Source organism: Seriola aureovittata, chromosome 6 (assembly GCF_021018895.1).
Source record: "Seriola aureovittata isolate HTS-2021-v1 ecotype China chromosome 6, ASM2101889v1, whole genome shotgun sequence".
Lineage (NCBI taxonomy): Eukaryota > Metazoa > Chordata > Actinopteri > Carangiformes > Carangidae > Seriola > Seriola aureovittata.
This window is the reverse complement of record NC_079369.1, coordinates 29,783,569-29,806,209: the sequence shown is the minus strand read 5'-3', so window position 1 is coordinate 29,806,209 and position 22,641 is coordinate 29,783,569. Positions and strand designations below refer to the sequence as shown.

Sequence of the window (22,641 nt, the reverse complement as noted above, 5' to 3'; positions counted from 1 at the left end):
CACTTTGCTGACATTTCTGTCAAAGTCCAGCTAAACACTACTCCAACACTAAATACGCACAATGATTTACACACATTTCAACAGTTTTTACTGGAAATATGTTTCAGTCTCATTTTATTCAGGAAAGATTTGGCAGTTGATTTCAGTTTGTCATTCTAACTGATGTTCGTCCATCCAGAAGGAGAAACGTCCCATTCAGGTGGACACGATATCTCAGTAATGCCTTGACGGAACTTCATCAAATTTGGCACAATTGTTCACTTAGATTGATTAGATTTTGGTGGTCAAGGTCAAGGTCACAGTCACCTCACAAATAATGATTTTGGTCTCGTGAACGTCATATCTCCAGAATCTCCTGAAGGCAATCCCTTCAAATTTTGCACAAATGTCCATGTGGACTCCCTGATGAAGTGATTAGACTTTGGTGGTCAAATGTCAAAGGTAAAGGTCATGGTGACCTCTGCTTACACTTTTTAGCCATTACTAACACAGACAGAGTTAGTTGCAACTCCATTTTAAATGTTAGTTTCAGGCATTTGACAATGAAGCTCAGCTTCAGATTTTTCTCAGCAGCCAGCAAAACAGTTTAGCTTCAGCTTGGGCAGAAGCAGCAATCCCACCGCGATTTCTCAGGATATTGCATTGTCTAGTGTTATATGTAATTATGCCAGCATAAAAGATGGTATGCCACTAAGAACTGGTATATGAGAATAAAAAACTGGTATATACTGAGAATATACTGAGAGAGGAGCCAGAATTCAGTCTCAGTGTGACTGGTGGCCTGTGTCCTCCACGCTCATGTTAACAATTAAAAAACTACATGTTATAAACTTGAGTTCTCCCTGTAAAGGCACCAGATGTGGAATCCTCAAACTTAGTATAGCTGCTTTAATATTTATGAGACATAATATTAACATAAATAAAAGTGAGCTTGACTAATAATTTGAGAACTTTTCTGAACCTCATTAATGTTGTGAGTGATTAGTTGTTGATATCATGTTTGTCATTTACAGCTGAACTCAGAGAATGAACTGGACCTGTTGAGCATCTTACCAAAAGGATGGCAGCCGGATTTCCCCCCCACTTTTTACCCCTACATGTTGATGCCATCTACTCGGGCCACCTTCCTGGCCCGGAGGTACCGCTTCATCATTGAGCTGGACCTCAGCCCCTCCACTGGGATTGTGGTGAGACTTTAACACAGTGTGGTTGTTTGTTAGCTTGTTTCCTAAATTAATGCTGTCAACAGATGAGAATGTTCAGGAGTGTGTCAGGAGTGTTCTTTATCCCAGCAACCACAAATTCATCATCACATTTGTGTCAGTTATTTGCTTTGTTTTTCACGATGGAAAAGTATTTCTTTTTGTGTCTGTAATATCTACAGAATATCTGGTATTAGCAATTACATTAAAATCTCAGTAAATTTCCATTCTGTGCTTGAGTTGTAATTATAATTCTATAGTTTGTATTGTACAGGTCAGAGTCACACTGCACTGGAAAAAATCATTTATGTCTTGGGTCGTCTCTTTTTTTTTTATTTTAGGCATTTTTGCCTTTATTTGGATTCCTTTATTCAGTGAAAGATAGACAGGAAGGTCAAGGAGAGAGAGAGGGGATGACATGCAGCAAAGGGCCGGGGGACGGACTAGAACCCATGGGCAATAGTCATGGTTAGGACTAAGCCTGTGGTACACGCTCTACGCGGTGAGCCACTGAGGCGCCCCATGTCTTGGGTCTTTTTAAGAATGCAGGCAGCATGACCACTTTAGTCCTGACTAAAATGTTGGATTTTGTGCAGACATTCATCCACACAGGATGAACTTTTATCTGGTGCCATCATCAGTAAAGAGGTTCAGATTTGTCCGGTGCTCAGAAGCCAGAGCTTTGGCTTTGCAGTGAGACTTTGATGAAAATGAGCCACAGAGGAGTTGGTAGATGAGTAGATTTATGTATGGAGTCTGTTGTCCACCAGAAAGAAGTCTTTTCTCAAATACAACTGATGCACAGGGGGGAAAAGGCAAATAGTTTACTCTCAGGGTTTTTGAATCTTCAGGGGTTCGTCCAGAGAGGGGGGACAGATAAAGTCTCCTCCAGTCTGGAAATGTCACTAAAGAAATTAGCATCATCCCACATAGAGCCATAAACACAAGCTAAAACCACTGGTGTGTTAGAAAGCACCACTTCAGCAAGAATACTCTAGGAGGTGGAGAAGTACAACATCTGTTTATGGAAAATATGCCAAAATTGCAGAGTAAATTTAAAATGGCCGACTTCCTGTGGGGTTTAGGGCACAGCTCCAAGAGGTTTTTTCCAGAGTTTTGGGTTGTTACATGTGTCTACTGAATTTCACACATGAAACATACTGTGTGCAGGTGTACTTAAAAGAGCAAATACTGATCTGATTCGGGTTTTTTCTCTTTACTGCACTTTAATAAAGAAGCTAAAATTATTCATGGCATTAATGAAATGAAATGTTTGCTCAGTACTGTGTAAGTAGCAAGAAATGTTTGAGGTCATTTAGAGAGTGGTACAATTATAAAGTTTGTCCACCCGAGGAAACTGAAAACTCTCACTACCGATCTTGGTCACAGTTCTTCTCTTTACTTGTGTTGTGCAGGATGACAGCACAGGAGAGATGATCTTCGATGAGGTGTTTCACGCCCTGTCCAGGTGTCTGGCTGGTCTTGCTCTACCATTCAAAGTCCCTGGAACTGATCAGCTCTTCAAGCCAAAGATCTTCATCACCATCTTGGCATACTCATCAATTATTGACCTCACTTCCCATCAGGTCTGAGGACAATAGCTCACATGTGATCCTCTTCTTGTTTACAGTAGATGTTATTTCAGTCCTCTGACAGCCTGGTTCCCTTCAGGTTTTGGTGCAGGGCTGTCAGCTTGATCGAACAGACCTGGATGAGTTCCTGCACCACATCTATCAGAAGCTCAGAGCAGTGGAGAGCAACATCGCAGAAGTCTTGCATCAGCAGCATGAACAGGCAAGTGCACATCAACAGTATCTACACTGTCTTTCTGTCTTTTAAAATCCCCTTAAAAAATACATATCACAGTTTTTACAAAACAAATGTAAACAGTTTGAAATAAATATTTTATATTATTATATTTAATATTAATGTTACCAGCATCAGCCTCTCCAAAATCTTTATCACTAGAGCTGGTGATATTCTACATTCTTATCTCAACAAATCCCGTGTGCAGGCTCAAACCAACTAACATGTACTGTGTGTATTCACAGTCTGATGTATTGTTTGACACAACATGAAGCAGTGAAGCTATGTGTATCGTTCAGTTATTTATTTGTCACAAATTAAATTATTTGTATTTGAGCAGCTTAGATTCTGTATTATTATATTGTAAAGAAGAAAGGTAACCCCCACCCTGCGTCAGATACTACCACTAATAGAATCAGAGTAGAATAGAAATAGGTTTTTCTAAAGCCCTGCTGACTTGCAGCCTGATGTCACCATCCACTGGTCGTGAATGTTGATGAAAACATAGACCAACGTTTTTCTTTTCCTGTGCCTTAAGTCCATGGAGCCATTCCAAAACTCAGGTCTCCCTAGCAACAAACTGGATGACCAGCCCCACAGGAAACAGGGTGTTTCCATGGTGTCAGCTGATATGGGTCTGGTCAGCATGGTACGCCAGGGCATCCTGGCCCTTCAGTTGCTGCCTCCAAATTCCAGTGCAGGTATGTTTGCTTCAAATGCCCAGGGTTGTCGTTGTGCCAGGTTCTCCATCAAGGGTTTTTCTAAAGAGTTCGAGTCCTTCCCTAGAACCTCTTTGACCAAGTTCAAACATCCTCCAATAGTGAAAGTTTAGAAAACCTTTTATTACAACTTCAAACTCCACCACATACCAGAAAGTGTGCTTAGAGATGACAATAGAAACTCCTCTGTACACTGAGTGTGAGTGTGTGCGTTCGTGAGCGTCTACTTGCATGTGATTTCTGAAGTTGCAGTGTGTTGAACCCTCAGGGCAACAGTGTGATAGTGACATTGTCGTGTCATCACTGAGCGTGGTACGAGCAGGAGTGTAAATCTTCAAATGAACTAGGCCATCCAGCCACTTCTGAAGTGTCAGAGCTTCCTACTGTCTGCAGCCAAGGAACACTGTCTTGTTGTAGTCTTGACATGATGAGTTGTACAGTTGGAAGTAACAGTGCTCACTCTCAGACAGTCTGTCTTTGAGCACGTTCATGCCGTTGCAGTCACTTCCTCTCATGACAGCAGTATCATGGAAAAAGAATGAAAAGCTTGAGAGAGAAGTTCAGATTACTTTCACACAATAGAAGCAGATTGGAATTCTATCAGAGTTCATCATTCATCACTCAGAATTGAGTTATGAATTTAATGTGTGTGTTCCAGGTATCATTATAATCACAGACGGAGTGACCAGTGTTCCTGATGTAGCAGTGTGTGAAACCCTGCTGAACCAGCTCAGGAGTGGAACCATCGCCTGCTCCTTTGTGCAGGTACAGAGGATAACACGTTAATGTTGTTTGTTCAGCTTCATTTTTCAAGTGGAATGTCACAAAATATTCATGAGTGACTGTTGCCAGGTCTCAGTTTGGTCCTGTAGGTGTATGCTGTATTTGTGGGGTTGTCTTTTTATTGGTGCCTTAAGACATGTTAGGAATGAAAAGAAATGCTTACACACTAATATTCTTTACAGGTTACTCTGTGCTCTATATTCCATGTAAACACTTCCTGAATATGATGAACATCAGGGTAGAATTCATAACATTGTACTCAATGGTTCTGTCTGTTATAGAAAAAAGGTTCTGCAATGAACATGACTCTGTATCTTGATCCAGAGTGGAGGAGACTTGTAGAAGCTGCCAACACTCTGAATTGTGTTTGTGCTTTCCCAGGTTGGCGGTGCGTACTCCTATGACTGCAGCTTTGGATACATCCCCAACGTGGAGTTGATGAAGTTCATCTCATTAGCCACCTTTGGCTCGTACTTGCCGAGCTGCCCTGAAGTGGACCTGAACAGCCAGGAGATGAACGCCTACCACAAGGCCTTCTTAACCTACTCCTTCCTCAAGACCCCTGAGTCCATGAATTCAGAGTATTTCTGTGGTGAGACAGCTACACATGAGATAAGCTGTGACACTGAGTCTGTTTCTAGGTTATTACTTGACTGACAGAGAGATTTATTTTTTGATTTGTCAACTTTCTTTATTTAACTAAAGTCAATTTTAAATTTACAATGTGTGAAAAAAAGAAATATTGCACTCACCAAATAAAAAAACACTGACAAAAAAAACCCCCAAATAATAAATAAATAATATCATATAGATATGTACACAAATAGAGACAGAGAGAGAGGCATACAAAGGTAGATAGAAAGATAGAGAGAGACGGAGAGAGAGACAGGGAGGATTTCTTTTTAGGACATTTCCATTATCGTTACTTTACATACAATTTATTGGTACTGATGATGGTGATGATGATATTGATGATGATGAAAATGATGATAAATAGGTCTCCTAACTACGTCACTGTGTTGTAGTTTCCCAGCACAAACTGTTCAATGAGCACCTGGTGTCAGCCAGTGGAAACCCTGCCCTGGTGATGAGGAGGAAGAAGCACACAGAGAAGGAAGTCCATGCTCATTTAATCAGCATTGTGTCTGTGCGACTGAGAGAAGGCTACACCATCAGAGAGATAAGCCTCACCAAAGGTAAACACCTGTCTGTAGTGCAAGATGAAAACGAAATGAGAGCTTGGATCCTGACATAATAATGAGGCTCATGATCTCTGCAGGTGGGACTCAGCTGGAGGTGAAGCTGGTGTTGTTATGGAAACACAACATGCATATTGAGTACCTGGCAGCCGCCTGCTGGCCACTGGACCCCGCCAAGAGAACCACGAGGGTGGAGGTGACAATGGAGGGAAGCTATGACATCCTCCATGACATCAGCTGCACCCAGAGGAAACCCATCACTAGCCCATACCGCACCTCTGTCATCCGCCGCTTCTGGAACACACTGCAGAGGTAAAACAACACATGTCTGCTCCAGCATTAGAATACAACATGTAATGATACATTTCATAGAGATTGATTGTCCACCAATTAATGTGTGTCCTTACAGCATCAACCAGACTGATCAGATGTTGGTGCACCTCCAGGCGTTTAATTCAATTCCTGAGAACTACATGATCCCTGAGAGCACCAAAAACGGAGTTCCTCTGTTTTACATCCCCCCTGGATCTACTACTCCGGTACTGTGCAGACCTTTACTGATCCTGCGTCACCACAATGTTGAGAACCTGGGCTGTCTGGTCTGAGAGAGTGTCTTTTTTGGTATATACTAGAGTATGAATTTCTGCACATAATGACTTTAAGCTGTAGGTGGAAAAAAGTGCAAAATCTACCAGACATGATCTAAAGCAGCTGCCACTTCCGGTTTATGAAACTGGACTGTAATTCAATAGGTTTCAGTAGCAAAGGTGTCAAAAGTGACACCTTGGGGTTTGAGAGGTTGCTGTTGTTATTCTAGTCTTAAAAGTATACAGGATGTTTGACCTGAAATCCATGGTCCAACTCTGAAAGTTTCCAGGAGCTTTGTAATTCTTTATTAATTTCCTGATTGGAAAGTAATTGATATGAAGGGATTTTGTCTTATTGTCAATAAATATCATGCGCAGACTCAAACCAACAGTGAATATCTCCCCTGCTGTGTGAGTCTCACCTCCTGATCATCTCAGTCATCTGAACCACAGAGCTCCTCTGTTTCCAGAAACTATTAGAACCCATCAGTGAGCCATTGTTACACATGTTCCTTCATCACCATGAACACACACACAAACTCTGGTTTACATTGACTTAATCCCACACACAAGTCCTGCTGCCATAAATAATCAATGGAACACCAGGGCTGGATGGAGATATAAGCCTTTTCTACCATCGATCCTCATGGGAAATGTCAACTCCCTGGCCAACAAGTGTGATGAACTGGAGGCACTTGTGAAGAACCAGCGAGCATATTGTGAGTGTAGTCTAATGTTTTTCACGGAGACCTGGTTAAACAACAACACTCCTGACCGTTGTGTGGATTTACAGGCTTCACTGCAGTACAAGTGGACAGAGACACCAGAGCAAGTGTGAAGATTAAAGGTGGAGGAATGGTTCTGCTTGTGAACAATAAATTTTGCAACCTTGGTCACATCACAGTGAAGGAGAAGATCTGCTGTTGGGATATTGAACTGTTGGCAGTTGGTCTTAGACCGTACTATGTATTGAGGGAGTTGTCGCACATCGTCGCCATTGTTGTTTACATTCAACCACTAGTAGAGCCTGCAGTCGCTCCACGGGACTGTTGCGAGAGTACAGACCCAACACCCTGATGCATTCATTGCAATATCGGGAAATTTTAACCATGTCACTCTCACCTCTCAACCTGACTCACTTCACCCAGTAAGTTGACTGTCTCAAAGGGAAAATAAGACACTTTTTTCAGGAATGGGCAGGAAAAGGAGTACAGGGACTCGACAATGGCCTTCAGTGAAACAAGCGACAAGAACTGCCTCCTTCTGAACACCTCCAAGACCAAGGAGATAGTCATAGACTTTCGGAGGTCTAGGCCCACCTTTCAGCCAGTCAACATTTGACAGAAGGCCCCCCTGCTGGGGCGGCAGCATGTCCGACATGAACACAAAGAGACTGGACAAGCTGGTCAAAAAGGCTGAGTCTGTGCTTGGCAGGAGTCTGGACTCACTCTGGACTGTTGTGGAGAGATGCATTCAATGTAAGATGGAGGCCATCTTGAACAATACCAACCATCCTCTCCACAACATTCTGGCAGGACAGAGGAGCAGCAACAGGTGCAGCAAACGTCTCATCTCACTGCACAGCAGAACAGAGAGGTTCAGGAGATCCTTGTTCCCACTGCCATCAGGCTATACAGCACCTCAACCAAATGAAGTGGACTAATCTAATTATTATTATTATTTTATTATTATTATTACTATCAACAATGAGCTAATGGACACATGAATTTCCCCTAGGGGATAAATAAAGTATCTATCTGTCTATCTATCTATGAGGAGTTTTTAGAGATTTTCATCTTCAGTAGGAACTAGTGAGCTCAGAGCTACAGAGAGGGCGGAGAGGTCAGAGAGTACAAAGAGACTAACACACTATTGGTTTTGGTGTTTTGATGAGACTTGTTGACAATAAGAAAAATAAAGAAAAATCCCATCATTATGACTTTAAACACCAAACAGCTGTAATGACAGTAATGAAATGAATGATGCTAATTCGCACCTTAATCCTTGTGTTCTCTCTGCTTTTCTTCTATTTACAAACCTCCCTCAACCGACTGACCTTTGGTTCCAGGTTCTGTCCCTGCAGCACAGCGGATCCAAAGACTCCCCTCAGTCTCAGTTTGCTTCCTACTGGAAGCCCATCCTCTCCATGGACGCCAACTTCTGGCAGAGATGGCTGCACATGCATCGCATCGCTATCATCCTCGAACATGACATGTGAGAAATATGTACTGTCCTTGTGTTTTATTTTGTAAAGGTGATGTGCACAGTCTGGATCATACTGTAGGTAACAGCTTCACTGGTACAAATTTGATGAGATGGAAGAGGGAGATCTGAAAGAGACAACGGAAAAGAATGTGTTTGTGTGGATGTAGGTCCATACAGGTGTATCAAGTTTCTATCTGCTGTACAGACTCATGGTATTTATCTAGTTATCTGCTACATATGTTTGGTTTTTTTTTTTGGTCTGTCAGTCCTTCATCACACTAATAGCTCTGTCCTTCCAGGCCTATCCCCAAACACCTGCACACAGCTGGAAACAACGGACGCTACAGCACCATTCAGTGTCGTATCTCTCACACTGCCCTCACGTCTCTGCTGAGGGACTGGAGCAGCTTTGTGCTGGTGGAGGGTTACTCATATGTTAAACTCATATACAGGTGAGACAGCAGAAACAGCATCAGCATCATTTTCATGCTCAAAATATATATCCCCATTAACTGGAACTGTGTTCTCCTCAGGGTATAGGTCTGTGGGTCACTGTTTCCCTACTTTGGTGTTGTGACCCCTCTAGAGATCTTAAGATAAATCTGAGGGGGAAACAAGATGATTGAAGGGATAGGAAAGAAAAATATGTATTTATGCTGCAAGATGTTACTCAAATGTTTTTTTCTTATGAAAAATTAAATATTCTCTTCAGACATTTAAATATCATTAAAATGCAATAATCCACGAGGGAAAAATAACTCTTTTGTTGAGCTGCTCTCAGTTCATGTCCACAGTAAGGCAGAGGCCAGGATGTTGATGACTTGTTTGGGTTGGGTATGACTGTCTAAGGTCACAGTCGTAAAACAGTCTTTAAAATGGGAAATTCATGTTGAGAAACAATAATTCACCTAATTCTGTCTCGACAGTTCATCTGACCAGCCTCCCACATCCTTCTACCTGGTTCGCCTCATCTCTAAGACGCCCTGCATGGTGCTGCGCCTAGGCTTCCCTATTGGTACTCCAGCCCATGTTAGAAACAAGGTACAGAGAGTGGATTATAATTATAGAATCAGCACTTTTACTAACAACTGTGTCTGCAGCAGATCCTTATGAACATGGCGCTGTTCAGTGTTTGCTGTAGACGGTGTCAGAGTTGTTGGTGCCAGCCTGTTTGTGGTGGTGATGTATTGGATGACATCAGACTGCATAATGTTAATAGAGAGTAACTACAGGCTGTCTGATTTTGATGATTGTATGTCTGATTGTATTTATTTTGCTTCACAGGCTAAATATTGTCTGTTAGAAGATAATACAGCAGCTGACAGACATGTTAAGTCAAGGACGACTTACTAGATTTTTCTGGGGCTTTCATGGTCTTTATCATATGAAGACTGTTGGTTAGAAGGTTTGCCAACTCCATCTGCTGATAAAGATCTTACAAAAGTTAGCAAGTGCATGTTAAGATTCTTTTGTCAAACTAATGTTTCCAGGTGTGACCCATGACGCTCAACATCAGGTGCATTTAACTTTACATGCTGAATGATTTGTCCTTTCATAACATCTCTGTCTGTCAACAGATTGTGGATGAGCTGCGAGAGCAGATCCTCAAACTCCGCTTCCCTCACCGTGTTCAGAACAAAGAGGCCACCCCCAAGACCAAGAGGAAGATTGTTGGCCATCCGTCTCCATCTAAATCCCCTTCCATCCCTGCTCCCAAACTAGCACTGTCAGACAGACCATGTGTGGTGGTGCTCAATAAGCCCCTAGAGAAGCTGCTCATAAGGTCAGTGCATGATACAACATGAAACCAAATAAAGACCCAGGCTCCACAGGACATGTGTGCTCTGCCATTTATCTCTCTCTTTTTTAATTTTACTGTACTGTTAAAGGTTTTGGCATGGTTACTTCAAATGAGTTCACCTGTGATGTGTACCTTGATCAAAGACACCACATTGTGTCCTCTGTGAGGGACGAGGCTGAACCAGTTGTAATGAACTGTGTGAACTGTGGATGCTTTGCAGGTACGAGAAGTTGCCCCTGGACTTCAGGACTCCCTTCATTTTAAACATGGAGAATTTTCTGCAGCCCTCCAACAGTGCAGTGCCACTCAGCATGGCAGCCAACCGGACCGCCTCCTCCACCCTGGCCTCTCTGTCCCGCTACTTCCTGCACCAGCGCTGGGTGTGGGCCGTGCAGAGCAGCCAAGGTCCAGCTGTTGCCATGCAAGCTGTTGCTCATATCCTGTCCATGCTCTCAGAGTGAGTTCACACACTTTGTTTGTTTCATGACATATTCAAAGTCGGTTTGTTCATATGAGTGTCAGAAATGTTTACCCTTTGTTCTATTTTCTGAATCATTCTAGAAATTAAAATAATCAATTCTAATAATCAATAATCAGTACTGTTTTCATACATTAATAATTTTCAGTTCATTCAGTTGTGCCATGTTTTTCAGATGCTGTTATGGTAATATTAATGAAATTGGCACTTTCTTCAGTTTTTCACTGATACATTCACTGATGCACTGCAGCAGACATATAAAGAGTTAAACAACATTTGTTTGGTAAAGACATAAAGACAACAGCTGTATTGGTTTCATATGTGATGGACAGCTGCATTTGACTGTGTTGCTCTCTTCATGTCTGTGCAGCATCCGGATTTCAGAAGGCTTTCACTTTGCTGCCAGTGGAGAGGGCATAGTGAACATGGTGATCGAGCTTCCGATGAGGGTAAACAACAACACCACATCAAGTTTTTCTCCTCAGTTCTGTCATGTTTTTGCATGTTTTATTAGCAGTGGTTGTAATCAGCTTCCACTGAATGTGGTTTTATCCTCAGGGGATGTCAGAAGACACGGACAGAGAGAGCCACTCCTGTATCGTTCAGTACATCTTGTTTCCTCCTCACTCCACCTCCACCAAGGACAGGTGAGACCAGCAGCCATCACCTGCATAGAACACCTGCATAGAACTCACTACTGACAGTACAGTCAGTAGTGAGTGATGTATCAGTCCTGCTCCAACAGACATGGAAGCTGTTGCTTGAAGCAGTTCACATTCTTCACAATGTTCAAAGAAACATATGTCCGTCTTAGTCATGCTTTTCCACACGTAACTGAAAATTGACATCCCCCTTCTTAACTCCACCATCAAAGCTCTGATTGGTCAACAACACACTGCATCGCTGTCTGCCACAGTGTTGCTTTTGATACTAACATCAGAGTCCCACCAGACTGGCCAAACCATATAGTGTACAATTCAGACCCAAGAATACAAAAAAAAACTCCCCTTACTGATATACAGTCCCTCAAGTAGAGCCAGGAACCAGGTGAAGTCACCTGCTGATGTGAACACCTAGAGACTGTTGGCCACCCCCCGAAAGAGTGGTTATAACACAAACGTTTGGTCTGCAAAGCTTAGCCTCCACACTGACCCACCTACATGAGTGCTGGCAGTGCCTTTGTATTATGACTGAGCTCGAGTCCAAATAGACAAGAAACATATTTCACTGCTAAACATTTCCTGTAGTTCTTTTTCATAATGTTCTGTTCGGCGACGAGACAACTTCTCCCAGTCTTCCCGGAGCTGCTAATGGAGATGGCGCATCCATGGAAAGACTGCCCGAATAGGAAGCCGATACCCGGTGCCTCATCCCTCGACTGTGAAATGATGGAGAGCCTGGATCTCTTGCATATGCCTCCGATGGAGCTGCTGGTCACGGCACACCTCCATTCTCGGCTCTCATTGTCATCCCGAAGCCCTACACTGCCCTCTAAGTTGGACCGGTTTCAGGGAACCTAATGTTCTCTCACCCCTCACTGCGTACCAAGCGGAGATATGTGATGAGTACGAGAGAACCCAGGACCCATGTTCACTGGAGGAAATACCAGTCATCTTTGACTTGTTCAACGCTGCGTGGCCTAGGCCACGGGGAAAGCACTGGGAACCATGGTTTTACAGGAACAGGCGCGGTGGCTTAACCTCGCCAACCTGTTTGACAAAGAAGAAAACGATATCCTCGACATGCCAGTCGTCGTGGAGGGTACCTTCAGTTCTGCACTGGCCTCCATGAAGTCAAGTCAATTTTTATTTGTATAGTGCCAATTCACATGGCAAATTCAAATAGAGCAGGTCTAGACTTTCTTTTTCTGAGAGAGAGAGAGAGAGAGAGAGAGAGAGAGAGAGAGAGAGAGAGAGAGAGACCTTTGCACAGGCAGGAGAATGGACAAGATTAACTGACTTGATTAAAGGGCGTAAGGCATTTTTCACGGTTAAAGGTTACCTGGCAGCAATTGCCGCCAGTCATGTGGGATTTGGAAGTAAAACTGTGAGCCAGCACCCGCTGGTGGGCCGTTTTATGAAGAGGGCTTGCAGGCTTCTCCCTGTCTCCAGTACGCTGGTGCCCCCATGGGATTTGCCTGTGGTTCTGGAGGGACTGAAGGGCCCCTTCGTTTGAACTGCTGGAGGAAGCAAACTTGAAACATCTGTCTCTGAAGACAGTATTGTTGCTAGCGCTTGCTTCAGCCAAACACACAAGTGATATCCATGCGCTCTCAGTGGACCCTTCATGCGCTCAGTTTGCCCCAGGGAATGTACAGATGACATTGAAACTCAATCCAGCCGTTGTGCCTAAAGTGGTTGGCTCATGTTTTCCTGTTAACCTTGTGGCTTTAGCTGTCTCACCTGGAGAGCAGAAGTCACACACATTGTGTCCGGTTTATACTGTGCGCACTTACATGGATGAGACGAGGGATTTCAGATGCAGCAATCAGCTGTTCGTTTCCTTGGCTAATCCTCGTAAGGGAAAAACTGCTACCTATTCAGGGGAGTTTCTGTTCAGGGCATTTTCTGCGGCAGCGAGTTGGTCCTCGCCTCTCACTTTTGTCTGCTTTTATATGCTCATCCTCGTGCGTGGCGCGCAATTTTGGAGTTCTAACTGGACTCTCCTGCAGGTTGGTGGACGCTAGATAAGCTTGTCTTGCTACTGCATCCCATAGTGAGACATCCAACGGAATATTATGAAAAAGAACTTTGGGTTAATTACATAAACCCACTTCTTTGAGTAATATGAGTGAGATGTCTTGCTTGGGCGGGTGAGAAGAGGTTGCGTATTTGAATGGTGCTGTGGTCACCAGCCAATCAGGTAATAAGATGAGTGCTTCTGAGGGTCGCAGTGGGGCTTGCTCCCATAGTGAGACATCTGACTGATATTACTCAAAGAACTGGTGTTATGTAAATAACCTTAAGTTTCGGTTCATTTGTTCAGCTTGCTGTTTGTCATTCATCACTCTCCAGCTTCTCCACTGACGATGACAACGACACTGAGGTTGAGGCTGTAGACATGGACACAGAGCTGAACCTGGTGACAGAGTGCTGGGTGGAACCACAGAGCGGCACAGTGATGAACTGCATGGACCAGCATCGTCACCTCCAGGGCCTCAAGTACCAGGAGATCCCTCAGGCAGTGTGTATAACTAGTTCCTACAGCAGCAGAGTGATAGTTTTCCACAATCTGAGGGCAACAGTGTGAATCTGGGTGCATGCAGAGATCTGACTTTACTCTTACTGTGCATGTAATCTGCATGTTATCTATATGTAAAGTTATTTCTAATAAGAAGCATTAGAATTTGTTTAATAGTGACCCACTGTGTTGTTATAGATCTTCCCGAGGGACCTGACCTGTATGTCCACAATGATGACATTTGAGTATCTGAGCCAGCTGTGTCAGAATAAGGACCAGGTCTGCTCACTACCAGCTGGACTCAAGGGTGTGAGAGGTAATAAAACACTCAAATTCTCAACTAAAAACTATTATTAAAAGAGTCATGGCCAACACACACAAATAAAATCAGGTCACTACTGATGACCAGGTGAAAAACACTGAAGGCTCACAAGATAAATTCAGTATCATGTACTTTTTCACTGTTTCTCTTCTATCACAGAAACACCATTTTTCACTAATACTGTGTTTACACATGTTATTCACTAAAACTACTAGCAAAGGCATGTATAATTACTTATAAATATTTTAGTCAGTTGATGGATAATGAAGTTGAAGTTTATAGTGAAACATATTTACAGGAATTTTTTAGGTTTATTAAAATGGAGGCAATTAGAAGAAACTAATGATTCCTGAAGTTTATGCTAATTTTACCAGTATATACGTGTTTACCAATACATGCTCCTCGCTGCTGCTGGCTTGGTCAAATATTGCATTCTTCTTGCTCTGTTTGAAAGTCTTTGACTTTCTGTTTCCTGTATGTATGCAGCTGAAGCTCTGGCCTCTGAGGACAGCATCCACATCGTTCCCTTTCAGTTTGACCTCATTCAGCTGCTCCCCAAGTGTCAGCAGGTCGAACTCTTCTTCCTCACATTCAGCACAGGTACTGTTCTCATGCTGTTCATCTTTCATAATGTTCTCATTCTGTTGATCTGTCATATTGTTCTCATACTGTTATCTGTCATACTGTTCTCATGCAGTCATCTTTCATACTGTTCTCATGCTGTTCATCTATCATACTGTTTTCATACAGTCATCTGTCATACTGTTCTCATACTGTTCATCTATCATACTGTTCTCATACAGTCATGTGTCATACTGTTCTCATACTGTTCGTCTGTCATACTGTTCTTATACAGTCATTTTTCATACTGTTTTCATACAGTCATCTGTCATACTGTTCTCATGCAGTCATCTTTCATACTGTTCTCATGCTGTTCATCTATCATACTCCCTTACTGTTCATCTATCATACTGTTTTCATACAGTTATCTGTTATACTTTTCTCATACTGTTCATCTATCATACTGTTCTCATACAGTCATCTGTCATACTGTTCTCATACTGTTCGTCTGTCATACTGTTCTCATACATTCATCTCTCATGCTGTCCTCGTACTGTTTATCTGTCCTACTGTTCTCATACAGTCATCTGTCATACTGTTCTCATACATTCATCTCTCATGCTGTCCCCGTACTGTTCATCTATCAGACTATTCTCATACAGTCTTCAGTCCTGTGTCTTCTCTTTGTTGTCCTGTCCTTTGACCTTGTTTTTCTGTGTCTTCTGCTTGTTGTCCTCAGTGCTGGAGAATGAGGAGCAGGTTCACAGCTCCACCTGTCTGCCCAACGAGCTCCTGCTCAGCCTCTTCCACAGCAGCCTGGAGCACGAGCTCAGTGACAAAGAGATCCCATTAGCTGACAGTGACCACGTCGCTTTCATGCACCACATCTTAGAGCGAGAAAGAGATGGCCACATGGCTCCTTTCTCCTTACCTGTTATTAAAGGTCAGTGTCTCAACTCGTCTCACTGTTAACAGACCTACCAGGTGTGATGTCAGATATCTTGTGGTGTCCATTTTATCAGACACAAATAGAGGCTCCTGATGAGTCTTTGTTTCCTCTTATCTGTTTTGTGTGTTGTCAGAGGAGTGTGTGAAGCCTCCAGACAGACAGGACACAATGACGTCATTCCACACCACTGGCAGCAGCAAGGAGGTGATGGGATCTACCAGCACTTTACAGGTAATCCGCAAACTTGATGTATGTGAGTGTTAAACCATAGTTGAAAGTCATTGATTTTATATAAATATTAAATACAGTGCTATGTCAGTACTTCATATATCACTATATATTCATACCGTATATATGTTATATTGCAGTAGGCAGCCAGCCCCACCTGGCATCAGATTTGTACCATCTGCTCTATATTTTTTTTGTTGTTGTCCCCCTCGGGGCTCTTGACACTGGCCGAGTGGGGATCCCCGACATAGAGACCTCCAGCCAAGAGCAACTAAAACACCACCGACTTTAAATTGTACAATGGTCTGTCTTTACATCTTCATATTGGCCTATTTACAACGTCTCCCTCCTACAGATCTGGACTTACTGTAAAGATCTGAATTAAAATGAGGTTCATGGTAAAGAGGAAGGTTGAAGGTTCAGCGCTGTGGTTATCATTAGAATATTAACAGAGCCTTTCTCAGATGCAGAATTATGTTAATCTTGAGCTACATGTTTATTTGTTTCTCTCTTAATGAGTGTTTACCACTGCATTGATAAACATGTTACCTGTCTGTGGCAGAGCTTCAGTAATGCAGACCTGGTGGATGAAGAGCCCCTGCTGGTGGAGAGCAGCTGCTCTATGCCACAGTGGAGATGCTATGCCAAGTACATCAGCGCCCAGCAGATCCTCCTTACCTTCCTCCCTGCTTCTTTTACAGGTACACCTTCAGTGTCAGTGTAACATGGTTGTCTGGGTCCGAACCACATTCTCATAATGCGAAGAAGTTAAATGTGGGTACTGTATTTGTTTCGCAGATGTTCTGATGCTGATGGCGGCAGGGCTGGAGACAGAACCTCACAGTAGCATCAGCATGCAGGAAGATGACACTCTAACCCCCAGCATCAAGTCTCAGGCTGACACCCTGTCTGGCTCCACCAGTGGGCTGGAGAAATCTGAATCTAGCCTCAGTTTGGCCAGTAAATTGCCAAGGAGCTCCAGCAGCGGACATTTCACCACCAGGTCCCCTGTAGTCTCACCTCAGTCTGAGTGCCAGACATGGCCCGCTGACTCACTGGTTCTGGAACAGGACAGCTGGGACAGCAGGGTTTCAGAGACAGAGATTGGGACCCCCGGCTCAGGTCAGTCTAATGATCATGTCCAGGGCTTTAGTCAAAACCACCTTGGTGTGGTCCAGTCCAAAATGGGCTAAGGCAGTGGCGCTGGCAGGGCTATGTTTCATAGTCGGACAAGAATCACCTGTCCACTTGTACGCTACCTTTAGGATTCCCACACACGCATATATGTGAGATTTGTGTTTTTTAGTGATAAAGTTAAGACACGTCACCACAATAAAACTCTGATTAGCCTGCCACAAAAAACAACAGCAGCTAAATAACACAACATATACACACAAACGCATACACACACACACACACACACACACATACACACACACACACACACACACAGAGGCAGCAGAGAAGCTCCTCCTGACAGACCATCACACAAGGTGATGCTCCTTTAACTTGTGTTGCAGATGAAGCAATGTCCTGCTGATCCAGGAACATGTGAAAAGCTTCTACGTTATAAAGTCATGAGGTCGTTATAAAGACCAGCTCCACATGTGATAAAAAATAGCAGAGGAGCAGAAGGACCTTCTGGTGTGAACAGCCAGTCTACTGTTGGTTCAACGCAGAGTCAGACTGGTCAATGGTCTCTGTTGTCATGACAACATGTCAATGTCAACAGTTTCATTGTGAATCCAGCTGTGTTAAAATACTGTATATGTGAGCACAGAGAGGAGGAGAGAAGAGAACAGATAAAATGCTAAAAGCTGAAATGGTGCTGTTGCTATGTATTTACATGTATTTCATACATGTAGGGTTTAATGAAAATCTTGTTTTTAATTTTTCCAGAGTTGGGAGAAAAAGAGGGAGTCCAGTTCTCTGAACCACAGAAGACAGATTTCCACATCAGCTTTGGCAGGCAGGTTTCCCAGCACAGCACCAGTGACAGCAGCCAGTTAAAGTGTCCAGTTTATGTCTACAACTGCTCTCTGGAGCACCTGAAGGAGCAACTGGTTCACCCCAACTCCAGCCGCCAGCCCAGGGACATCTTCAGGTACTGAGTTCATGGGACAAAGACACAGACAGTCCAAACTAAGACAACAGGCGCCCATGTGAAAAAGACTGGTTACACCATAGTTAGTGTTCTTCATCCCTTTCCCGTTTTCTCTCTCCTGCTACTTCAACTGCTTCATCATACAAATTCAAGCCAGCAACACAGTTCAGCTTCTGCTTTTCCAGAAGTAGCAATCCCACAGATAGTCTTCTGGTCGTGTGACTCTGTGTGGCGTCACACAGTAGAATTATTACCAGACTATGCTGCTATGCTATGCAACACTGTCACCTGTAGCAGTATCACACAACAGCACATTGTCTTTGATGTAGACACACAGGGGATTCTGTCCTCTCTGTTGTCTGGCAGATGAACCTGCTATGATGATCGAGTTAAACAGACGACAGGCTAATTCCTGGTTTATACTCATGGTAAATGGAAGAAAAGGAATTAATCTTCTCATTTTATTTATAAAGTTTGAAATATTTTAAATTTCTAATTTTGGAATTTAATTTAAACTGCAAATTTATATTCGTCTTTAAAAGACAGAACAAAGACACAGACAATATTATTGTGTTGCAAATGTATTTGTTTTATAATTTGTATAATGTTTAATAATGCACCATTTAAATGCACAGTTTAATTAATTGTTTTATCTTTATAAAATATATAACTAAGTATTTAACTGGGTAAGACTTCAGGCTTGTTGCTGTGTTTTTAACAGATTCAGGGATCATTTATTCAGAAGGTGATGAAGTCAATTTGCTCTGTTTATCATACTTCAGTCAGTAGAGCTGTGCAGGTGATTGTGTTGCAGCACCGTCAGTTTTTCCTTTTTAATCAATTTGCAGACATGTCTAAGACTCTCTTTTCACTTTGTCATTGTGGTGTACTGAGTGTACACTGATGAAATTAAATTAAAGGATTTAGCATCAGGCTGCAACATAATAATATGATAAAAAGTGAACCACTCTCATACTTTCCAAATGAGATCTTCGTAACAGTGCCTGTTTGTCCCCGCCTCTGTCTCTGTCAGGTCACTGTCTCAGGACCGCAGTAGTCCGTCCCCGTGGACCGACCTCCTGGCTCAGCCTCACAAACACAAGGAGCTGGCCAACTACTGCAGCCTGCTGCAGGAGCATTACCACCAGAGCTATGTCAAAGGTGACCCCCTCCTCACCTCCACACACCAACATACACCTGCTAAGGAGTTATTAATAACTGTTTTCTTGAGAAAATGAAAAAGTAAACATTCAAAGTGTTTATCTGTAAGTGTATTTCTCTGCTGGTGCTGTATCCTGTCCAGTAATTACACAGTGATTACTTTATTAAAACCTGTAAAAAGAAAATGGGTCATCTGCTGGGAGCTCTCTGATGTGCTGACGTCTTTACGTCACTAGAGGGAAATCACAGGAAGGTATAGTAACTGTACACATTTAAAAACGTAAAAAAAAAAGAAAATAAAAGAGACTTCATATATATATATATATATATATATATACACACACAGTATCACTAATGAACACACAGTATCTGTGATGAACAGCTTCTAAATTTTGATTCTGTCTGTCGGTTCATGGTTGAAGCATTTTACCACTTTTTGCAACAATCATTTCATTGGTGTGGTAATTTCAATTTCAATACGAGCATCAGTTCCCTGACTGAATAGTAATAAAACTTTATGCTGCATATTTCAAAGACAAACATTAAGAACAAAGCAGCAAGGATTTTTAAATAGACAAGAAATCAGAGATATTTACATAAGAGGGATGACTGTTGGTCTGTTGGTCCACTGATCTCTTCAGATGTTCATGTTCATGTTCCCCTGAGGATGACCTGTAATAATTTGCTGATCCTCTGACTCTGACTGCAAAACAGATGAAGTTCCCTTCAGCCTGCTGTACTTTCTGTTTAGTGCTAACAGGCTAAACCAACATGGTGAATATGGTAAACGTTATACCTGTGAAGCATCAACTTGTTAGCATCATCACTATAAGTATGTTAGCATTAGTTTTAGCTCAAGTACAGAGTTGCTAGCGTGGCTGTAAACTCTCATTCTTGTCAAGAAAGTCTTAGTCATTTCTTAAAACATCTGCTCACTTTAGTTCTTTACAACTGTCACTCAAGGAGGAGGAAATGGATTATTCTTTTTTTGGAGACTATTTTCAGATGCGGATGAATCCACATGTGTGTTTAGTGAAGCCACATTCAGTTTTAATGAGTATTTGGGGCATTAGGACAACATATCTGAGACTTCAGTAAAAATAAACCACAGTGTGTGTTGATGGTGATGAAGGAACATGTGACCCAGTGACAGTGAGAGTCACTGATGTTCAGTCGCTGTGTTTTAATGGTTTTGGAAACAATGAAGCTTAGAGGAAGAACATACATCAGACTGATACATGTTACAGCTTTATTCTCAACAGTCTGAGTCTATGAAACACGTAGTGCATCAGAAAAACACATAAATATACATGTGTTGGCTCCAGGTTGACTGTAATTCAGTGAGCTGCACTGTTTCTCTTTTCTAAGACACAGCTGTACGTTAAGCGTGTTCTTTTAAAACACAGATGAGTCCGTGGATCTGAGCATTAGTTACTGATTGGCTCCCTGTGCTCCACAGGTGTGTACCGCAGCCTGCAGCAGTCCTGCAGCATCAGCTCCCAGGACGTCCTGATGGCTATGGACTACTGTGAAGAGTCCCTACAGGAGATTGACATCACCTCTTTCCTGCAGACCCTCTGTGGACACATCAGGATCTTCAGGGATCATGGGGAGGCTCCAGGATGGGGAGCAAATCCAAAACCTTCAAGGAGTCCTGCCACTTTCATCATCGGAGAGGTTGAAGAGGACCGGCCAGGTGACAGGGTTGCAGTGGCCTCCATGTCCAGGTAAGACCGAGGAGTCATCAGGGTCAGATAAAGTGATCCTGAACCTTGTGTGAAACTGAATGAGGAATGTTTATTCAACATGAGCAGCATTAAACATTCAGTGTTTATTACAAACATTAAAGTGTATATTCAATAGAATGAATATCTGCCTATAAAATGCAGGATCATTGTTGCTCTTGTCCACATTGAAAACAAACATTGACAGTGCAGCTGAAACTGTGTAATCCTCAACTAATGACATTAACAGAAGCTAACTGGAATCACGAGTTATCCGACCTGGAGTCAGTCAGAGACACTTTGTGCTCTATTTTAACAAACCAAAGCTCATGGTCTGAAGCATGTGATGTGTCCATATCTTTATTGCTATTTTAATGGTGGAAAAAACAGTCTCTGCTCCAGGCACATCGTTCAAAAGGGTTGTACTTAGTCTCTTAATTATTCATGGGAGTGTTTTGGGCGTAACATCCAATAAACCAATCACAGTGCCATCTTCCATTCCCTTTGAAAGCCAGGCACCTGCACCTTGGCATATCGCTATTATAATGGGGTTAGATTCTATTTGCGGTCAGTTGATCACATATTGTGACCCCACATCAAGTTTATCAAGGTTCCAGAATCATTTCAGGGTGTCTGTCCACCTGCTGAAGCTCAGGAGAAGTTGCTGATGCAGCTGGACAATGACCCCATCCATCAAAGAAAATCCACCATCTGAAGTGGTCCAGTCAGAGCCCAGACCCTAATCCGGTAGAGATACTGTGGACTGAGCTCGAAGAGCCAGACATCCTGAGAATTTGTCTGACTGAAGCAGCTCTATCAGAAGAATGGTCGAAACTTCCTTCTGTCATAGTCAAATGACGCGCCGACAGCAAGTTTGCATAGCTCGTAGTTTTTTGCAATATATTTGTATATATTAGTATATTTCTTGTTGATCTATGTTTTTTATTCTACGTCGTTGTTTCGTCTGACAAAGGAGAAGATAATGTACACAAAGGAAGAACTCCTGGCTTTAAAGTTTACCAGATATGGAGTTAAACATCCCATACCGGCTAAGCTGAAGAAGCTACAGTATAACGTGGATACAGAGTAGGGGCTAAGCTAAAGGCTAGGAGATGGAGATATAAGCCTTTTCTACCTTCGATCCTCATGGGAAATGTCAACTGGCTAACAAGTGTGATGAACTGGAGGCACTTGTGAAGAACCAGCGAGCATATTGTGAGTGTAGTCTCATGTGTTTCACGGAGACCTGGTTAAACGACAACCCTCCTGACCGTTGTGTGGATTTACAGGCTTCACTGCAGTACAAGTGGACAGAGACACCAGAGCAAGTGTGAAGAATAAAGGTGGAGGACTGGTTCTGCTTGTGAACAATAGATGGTGCAACCCCGGTCACATCACAGTGAAGGAGAAGATCTGCTGTTGGGATATTCAACTGTTGGCAGTTGGTCTTAGACCGTACTATGTATCGAAGGAGTTGTCGCACATCGTCGCCATTGTTGTTTACATTCAACCACGAGCAGAGCCTGCAGTCGCGTGTGACGTCATCCACGAGACTGTTGCGAAAGTACAGACCCTGATGCATTCATTGCAATATCGGGGGATTTTAACCATGTCACTCTCACCTCTCACCTG

The 22,641-nt window shown here is 42.8% G+C and overlaps 1 protein-coding gene across 11 annotated transcripts in view; it reads left to right on the top strand.

The window, feature by feature from the left end:
* szt2 (SZT2 subunit of KICSTOR complex) overlaps window positions 1-22,641 on the top strand; it is a 110,945-nt gene that overhangs the window by 12,404 nt on the left and 75,900 nt on the right. For all 11 annotated transcript variants that reach the window (XM_056379065.1, XM_056379071.1, XM_056379068.1 and 8 more), the window contains exons 3-28: window positions 1,014-1,187; window positions 2,618-2,788; window positions 2,874-2,996; window positions 3,547-3,709; window positions 4,386-4,492; window positions 4,892-5,102; window positions 5,536-5,706; window positions 5,790-6,021; window positions 6,119-6,248; window positions 8,365-8,510; window positions 8,801-8,953; window positions 9,428-9,542; window positions 10,079-10,284; window positions 10,523-10,759; window positions 11,151-11,229; window positions 11,339-11,427; window positions 13,795-13,963; window positions 14,159-14,276; window positions 14,769-14,882; window positions 15,583-15,786; window positions 15,926-16,023; window positions 16,583-16,721; window positions 16,819-17,142; window positions 17,920-18,124; window positions 19,158-19,285; window positions 20,745-21,012. In XM_056379065.1, coding sequence (XP_056235040.1) covers window positions 1,014-1,187; window positions 2,618-2,788; window positions 2,874-2,996; window positions 3,547-3,709; window positions 4,386-4,492; window positions 4,892-5,102; window positions 5,536-5,706; window positions 5,790-6,021; window positions 6,119-6,248; window positions 8,365-8,510; window positions 8,801-8,953; window positions 9,428-9,542; window positions 10,079-10,284; window positions 10,523-10,759; window positions 11,151-11,229; window positions 11,339-11,427; window positions 13,795-13,963; window positions 14,159-14,276; window positions 14,769-14,882; window positions 15,583-15,786; window positions 15,926-16,023; window positions 16,583-16,721; window positions 16,819-17,142; window positions 17,920-18,124; window positions 19,158-19,285; window positions 20,745-21,012 — 4,274 coding nt within the window. The remainder of the gene's footprint in view (window positions 1-1,013; window positions 1,188-2,617; window positions 2,789-2,873; window positions 2,997-3,546; window positions 3,710-4,385; window positions 4,493-4,891; window positions 5,103-5,535; window positions 5,707-5,789; window positions 6,022-6,118; window positions 6,249-8,364; window positions 8,511-8,800; window positions 8,954-9,427; window positions 9,543-10,078; window positions 10,285-10,522; window positions 10,760-11,150; window positions 11,230-11,338; window positions 11,428-13,794; window positions 13,964-14,158; window positions 14,277-14,768; window positions 14,883-15,582; window positions 15,787-15,925; window positions 16,024-16,582; window positions 16,722-16,818; window positions 17,143-17,919; window positions 18,125-19,157; window positions 19,286-20,744; window positions 21,013-22,641) is intronic.